This window comes from Miscanthus floridulus, chromosome 10 (genome assembly GCF_019320115.1).
Source record: "Miscanthus floridulus cultivar M001 chromosome 10, ASM1932011v1, whole genome shotgun sequence".
In the NCBI taxonomy this organism is placed as follows: domain Eukaryota; kingdom Viridiplantae; phylum Streptophyta; class Magnoliopsida; order Poales; family Poaceae; genus Miscanthus; species Miscanthus floridulus.
The window spans coordinates 13703652-13710765 of record NC_089589.1 but is presented as its reverse complement, the minus strand read 5'-3'; the positions used below and the strand labels follow the sequence as shown (position 1 = coordinate 13710765).

The 7114-nt window shown below is 42.3% G+C and overlaps 1 protein-coding gene across 1 annotated transcript; it reads left to right on the top strand.

Annotated features, from left to right (window-relative positions):
- Nucleotides 1-2073: 2073 nt before the first annotated feature.
- On the top strand, nucleotides 2074-6166 carry LOC136487693 (protein TRAUCO). Its single transcript, XM_066484793.1, has 2 exons — nucleotides 2074-3098; nucleotides 5399-6166. Exons 1-2 carry the CDS (start codon nucleotides 2093-2095, stop codon nucleotides 5671-5673), a joined length of 1281 nt encoding a protein of 426 aa, XP_066340890.1. The 5' UTR covers nucleotides 2074-2092; the 3' UTR covers nucleotides 5674-6166.
- Nucleotides 6167-7114: the final 948 nt, after the last annotated feature.

The following is a 7114-nucleotide window of genomic DNA, read 5'->3' as shown; positions in this document are numbered from 1 at the left end:
TTTGCTTCACCACTTAGAATGTGCCACCTATCTCATAATCACTTAGATAAACTAGGTTAGCACATAGGGTTTCATCAATTCACCAAAACCAAACTAGAGCTTTCACTAGCTCCGGCGTCTGATCTCAACTCCTCGTCTTCGGCCAGCAAACGCTCAATGCCTATAAATGACCAGACGCGCAGGTCCTCCCCGACTGCAGCATCCGGTCGTGGACTTTTTCGCCCTTTTCTTTGTCTAAGTCCACAACCACTTCGCCCTTGCTTCCAACTTGCTAACCACAAAGTGTAGAACTTGTGTGCACGTGTGTTAGCATTTTTTAAAGCATTTTACAAGGGTCAAAGTTAGCACACTAGGTTCCTAAATGCATATGCAAGAATCATGTCACCTAGTAGCACTCGATAAACCATTTAGCCAAAGATTTCCTCTCTTTATAGTACGGCTATCGATCCTAAGTCACTCACACCCTCTATGGTGTCTTGAGTGCAAAACAAGAACCTATCTTATACTTTTGCCTTGATCTTCTCGGGTTTTATTTTTCTCTTTCTTCGTTTCCAAGTTGAGCTTGATCATTATCATTTCATGTCCATCTCCATCACCATGGACCTCATCTTGCTCAATCACTTGGATTGGACCATCTTTTCTAATTCACACACTTAGATCAAAGGTTAGTCCTAGGTTTTATCAATTATCCAAAATCAAACTAGGGCTTTCAACTTGGAAAGTGCATAACAACATAGTCCCATGGTGCGGATGCCTCAATCTAGACTCTAGAGTGGCACCTCAAAGCTCGACCCAAATTTAACCTGGTTAAGCTTATAGTGATGCTCAAGCTCGTCTAAAAAAAGCTCATGTTCAAGGTAAATGTCATTGTTTTACAATGCAATAAATAATATAGTAATACAAAAATCTTACAAATTATTGTTTTGAATGAAATGGCACAAGATTGTGCCCAATTTCATTGAATAGAGCAAAAATCCTACAAATTAATTGACATTAAACAAGTATAAATAGCATTTCTATCAATTGTATTACTCAAATAATAACATAATAGAAAAAATTTATGATATAGTTTGAAAAGCAACATGAGAGATTCACGGGGCAAGAGATAGCTAATGAGTTTAACAAGGTATTGGAACTTGGCTCGCCAGGGCTTGTGAGTCCAAGGTCAAGCTGAGTAGCTTGTCAAGCCTGAAACTTTTTGTGCAGCCCTACTTGCGGTGGTTTCGTGCAACCCTCGAATGGGTAGTTCGTTGGTTTCTACAAGGCTAGAACACCGGACCGCTAAACATAGCCTCCACGTGAGGGCTTGTTTGGATGCACTCGTATCAACATTAAGCCTATTGGAATGGATTGGGATGAAAATTAAATTAATTTTCATATCAATCTACTTCAACACACATAAATGCCTAATCAAAGGTGTCTTTAGCGGCTTTATTAAGTGAAGGCGCCAAACAACCATTGGCCCATGCTACTCCATCATAGTCTATATCTATATCTATATCTATATCTATATCTATATCTATATATCTTATATTTTCAATCCCCACTAACATTATATCTTGACATGCAAGTTGTCCATGTCAACATCCAGTGGCATATCTCACTAGCAGAAACAATTATATCTTCATTCAAGCTATTCGAGTTTTGATACATTATGATATTTCTCCATTCATATATAAGTAAATATAAGTAGTATAATTTTGAGAAAACACACAAAATATTTCTTTTATTTGAGGGAAAAACAAAACATTTCTATGTTCATACCTTCAACTTCCCATTCCCTCCATTCAAACGCCCCAAACCAAACGTGCGAGGAGGGGACAAGGCCAAGATTTTTTACCCGATGTATTTTTTGAGTTGAGTTGGGCCCATATTTTTACCCAAAGCCCACAAAAAACTCAAAGCAACCCGAAACTTTTTATAACCCTAACTGGACCTAGCGCTAAATTTTCGGCCCATGGTTAGGTTTAGATGCGAGCCAACAAAATAATACCATTTTTTGGTCCGGCCCGAACCCGACCCGGCCCAATACTATTTAGCCGATGATCCTCCCGACCCGAGTTCAGAAACTGATCCCCTCACTACCATCGCGATGGCTGACGACGCGGCGGCGGCGGCGTTCGCGCCCTCTCCCTCGCCACCGTCACCCGTAGCGCAATCTCCGCCCGATCTCTCCCCGCCGCCGGCCTCCTCTCCACCAGCCGCCACCCCCGTTTCCGCGGCACAGACCCCGAGCCTCCCTGACACCCCGGCGTCCCTAGATCCGGACACCCCCTTCTCCGACGCGACCCCGACCCCCGCCGACGCCTCCGACGCCTTCCTCGCCTCGGACGACGGCATTACCAACCCATCGGGTGGCGCCTCGGGGAAGCACATGACGCTCGCGCCCCCGGCCCCGCCCGCCGCCAAGAAGCCACCGTCCAAGAAGAAGGGCGGCAACAGCGTCTGGACCCGCCCGGCCTCCCGCAAGGGCAAGAAGAAGGCGCGGCAGCCGGGCGGCCACGGCCACGGCCCCGGCCACGGCGCCGCCGGGGCCGCCGGCGGTTCTAACCCTAGGCCCAGCGCCGGCGCCGGCGAGGAGGAGTTCGTCCTCGTCCCCGCCACCCGCCTCGCCGCCGAGCGCTCCGACGACGCGCCCGGCCAGCCCGTGCTCCTCTCCCGCGTCTTCAAGTCGGAGCGGATCGAGCTCTCCGAGGACCGCCTCACCGCGTCCAGCACCAAGGGCTTCCGCATGGTGCGCGCCACCCGCGGCGTCGCGGCGGGGGCCTGGTACTTCGAGGTCAAGGTCGTGCACCTCGGCCCCACTGGCCACACCCGACTTGGATGGGCCACCAACAAGGCTGACCTCCAGACGCCCGTCGGCTTCGACGCCTATGGGTTTGGGTACCGTGACGTCGATGGCGCCAAGGTGACTAAGGCTTGGAGGGACAAGTATGCTGATGAAGGGTACGGGGAAGGAGATGTCCTCGGGTTCTACATTTCTCTGCCTGATGGGGAGCGGTATGAACCGAAGCAGCCTGACCTGATTCAGTACAAGGGAATGCCTTGTCATGTGCAAGTCCCCAAGGAGGAGCAGAAGACGCCCGATCCTGTCCCTGGTGAGTATGCTTGTTTTAATTGCTCTTGTTTCTATGGTAGATTGCAATGCCAACTAAGAAAACAGTACATTGTTAGGGTAAATTGTTTGTGTCTCGGTATTTAATATGATGTATACTACTGGTTGTATAAATCAATTGCTTAGGTTTCAAGATGACAAATTTATATATAAAAGGGGTATCTTATTGTGTACAACATGATTACTTACTTTTACAATTCTGTTAATGGTACAACAATTAGTAAGACTGCAGAAAGTTTATAAATCATATGCAGTAATTGTGTACTGATGTTGAATTAGGCAGAAAATGTATAGCTCATGCTTTGCAGTTGTCTCTCTTTGTACCCTTGTCCTTCGATTTAAGGGTGCCACAGTGTTTTCCCAGTTCACCTGTTAGGCTGCTACGCAAATTCCTGGCCCCTCTTTAGACACCATAAGGCTACTTAAATGTGTCTGAACTTGATATATCAGCATGGCACACACTAGATACTAGTTTTCATTTTATTCATCTTGTAATAATCTCTAAAGCCTAGAGAATAATCCATTCAATCATTTATTTTCATCTTAATGATGAAGACGTTTAGTGCAGAGGGGCAGAGGCATGCTCATAAATCAACACATAATAAGGAAAGTGAGCAGCAGCATATGTTGTTAACTGATGCTATCCTGAAAGCAGCATCATAAGTTTATAAAATTTTCTGTATAGATGATATTTGGAGAATATGACAGTTATTTTTCTGCTCAGTCAGAGATAATGAACATCTTTGTTAAGTAGTTTAAAAGTTTAATCGCCTCCATTGTTGTCTTCTCAGTAGTATGTGCTTCTTTTCTTCAAAGGAGTGAGCATTTGTATATTGTTCAGGATGGTGTGCTCTGATCAACAAGGTAGAGAACTAGAGACATCTGCTAAGATTGACTAGTCAAGGAAAAAAAATGATCTGAACAAAAGGATGTCACTCCAATATTGTTTCTGGAAAGAAATGCAAACTTTATCAAGTTTACTAAATGCCAATATACTGAAAAGAAAGGATGGCTGGAATAAAATTGACTGAACTATTCCTGTTGCTGTTTTGCTAAACACAGTTGCTTCCTCTATTGTGCTCTCCCCATGCTGGCATCTCCCTTTCCAATTACCACAGCACTAAAGCTATTTACACTTTCTTTTATCCAGCTGGTTGTTATGATATTGTGATATTCCTTGTTATCCATAGCAGTGGGGATTTATTACTCTATTGGTACTAGGATGCTAATTAAAAATTTATATTGTGGTACAACCTTTTCTTTTGGGACTTTACATCTCCTGTCATTGTGTGGCACCATTGCATCTTGTATATCCTTTTCTTTTCATTTGGTACTCGTTGCTTCCAGACATGAATAAGAATGTGCATCTGCAGTATTTATTTATTGAAGTATGTTTTAGTAGCTTCCATACATAAATAAGTTGCATCTTTATGCTTGAGAGGTTTTCAATTACCCAATTAGTGCTAGAATGTTGGGATGCTGGTTGTTCATTGTTCAAACATATACTGTAGTAGGTGTGCGCTTTTGCATCTCATTAGATTACAATATGTTTTGCATGCATAATAGAAAGGATGTCTCCAACAATGGCTCTTTCAATTCTGTTTTTGTAGAATCTGTCATCTATTATTTCACTTGTTCAGAAGGTTTAAGTATCCATGTTTCTTGCATATGCAAAGCTACTTACACTTCTCTTTTATCTAGCCTGTTGTTATGATATTGTGATATTCCTTGTTATCCATAGCAGTAGGGATTTATTACTCTATTGGGGCTAGGATGCTAATTGAAAATTTATATTGTGGTATAACCTTTTCTTTTGGGACTTTACATCTCCTGTCATCGTGGCACCTTTGCAGCTTGTATAACCTTTTTTTTTCATTTGGTACTAGTTGCTTCCACAATATGAAAAAGAATGTGCATCTTCAGTATTTATATATTGAACTATGTTTTAGTAGCTTCCATAAATGAATAAGTTGCATCTTTAATATTGATTTTTGTATACTGTAGTCGGAAATCCCAATTGGTTATGTTGTTATGTGCTTGAGAGGTTTCCAATTACCCAATTAGTGCTAGAATGTTGGGATGCTGGGTGTTCATTGTTCAATACATATACTGTAATAGGTGTGCACTTCTGCATCCCATTAGATTACAATATGATGTTCTGCATGCATGAATAGAAAAGGATGTGTCCAACAATGGCTCTTTCACTTCTGTTTTTGTAGAATCTGTCATCTATTATTTCATTTGTTCAGAAGGTTTAAGTATCCATGTTTCTTGCATATGCAGGAAGTGAGATATGCTACTTCAAGAATGGAGTATGCCAAGGCAGTGCCTTCAAGGACATTCCTGGAGGGAGGTATTTCCCAGCCGCGTCACTGTATACAATGCCTAACGAGCCAAACTGTGTGGTCAAATTCAACTTTGGGCCAGACTTTGAGTTCTTCCCGCAAGATTTTGGAAGCCTGCCAGTTCCTCAACCAATGAGCGAGGTGCCTCATCAGGCACACGAAGTGAAGAACGAGGGGCCTGCCGAGAATGGTGTCGCTGAAAAAAATAGCTAGTGTAATTATCATGCTGTTTTAACTAATGCCCAGTGTAAACACCAGGCAAGCCCATGGCTAGATTATGGATAAGTTGGTTGCAGCCGTTATATCTGACTGAATTAATGCTTGTGGTGTTACTAAATGGGTTCCGTCTTTCCTATCCTTGGCTGGGTTATGATGTTATTGTGGTGCTGCTAATCGTAGATAGTTGTTAACTGGTGTTTAGTAAGGGCAACTTGATGGTGTCATGTGTCATGCCCTGCAGTAGTGGGAAGAATAGTGATGGAAGGTGGAGGTGGTGGTGTTCCGGTAAACAGCAGGTGAGACCTCATGCTGGGAGTTTCACCTGCTCAGGATGGATTCGTATGGCGGCATAAGTTTCTGTATGATGATTTGCTCGGTTGATTTGAGCAATCCAAATGCCTTTGCCAATATGTATATATAAACTGTGAAATCTGGCTGGTTTCCTTTTGAAAAAAATATGCATGCAATGGAAATACTTGATTGACAATTGTTTATTTGTTTTAAATTTTTATTTCATTTACTATCAGTCAGATGGTTGATAAAACTGGAGATAAAATGAAAGGGGTTGATAAAACTGGACATAATAAAATGAAAGATGGTTGATAAAACCGGACATAAATTGAATGGAAGAAACTGGAGGAGCGTACGACACATACAGGAACAGAGCACATCGTAATGGCTTTTCGTATGCTGGTTCACATGGAACATATCCCCCATCTAGCAGTTTGGCTGTGGAGTACTACCTCCATTCCAAATACGCTGTTAACCTAAACGAAGTAACATACCCTGTTATAGCTTGTGGAGCAGTTTCTGAAATGCTAGCCTACATCTCACATGACATCCTGCACAATCCAAATTTTTGAATTTGGAGGCAGCGATTGGACCCTATCCACCTTTGGATTCATTTAGCTTACTAATCCAAGGGGAGTATTCCCTAATCTCTCCAATTCTTACACGCCTTAACAAAATTTAATTAACTAGCTGATATGTATCATTTTCAAATACATAGAGGCATCTCATCGCTCCTACTCCCTCAATTCCAAATTATAAATTGTTCTGATTTTTCTAAATACAAACTACAGTATGTATCTACATAATGTGTATTCAAGTGTATATTTAAATCTATGTACATAGAAAAGCCAGAACGAATTAAATTTTGGAATGGAGGGAGTACCATTGAAGACCACATATTGTTCAGGAACAATTGCTCGTGCAAAGAAACAAAAACACATTTTTTTTGAAGGGTCACAAAAACACATAATTGCAAGCTGGAGCTGCCTCTTCCGGCATGTTTATGTTGAAGAGGGGATAACAATAGCCGTCTTGATCATACAGGTAACAGATCAAAAGTATTCTCTCTTTGCTATGAGAATTCTTTTATAAATAATTTATGGTTAAGTGGTGATATTTTCCGCAGTTATAGGCCTGTGGCCTG

What these genes read in the sequence shown, in the direction of transcription:
- LOC136487693 (XM_066484793.1), top strand. Translation starts at nt 2,093, where the DNA reads ATGGCTGACGACGCGGCGGCGGCGGCGTTCGCGCCCTCTCCCTCGCCA. An exon ending in GACGCCCGATCCTGTCCCTG is followed by an intron (nt 3,099 to 5,398) that starts GTGAGTATGCTT and finishes TTGCATATGCAG; the next exon opens with GAAGTGAGATATGCTACTTC.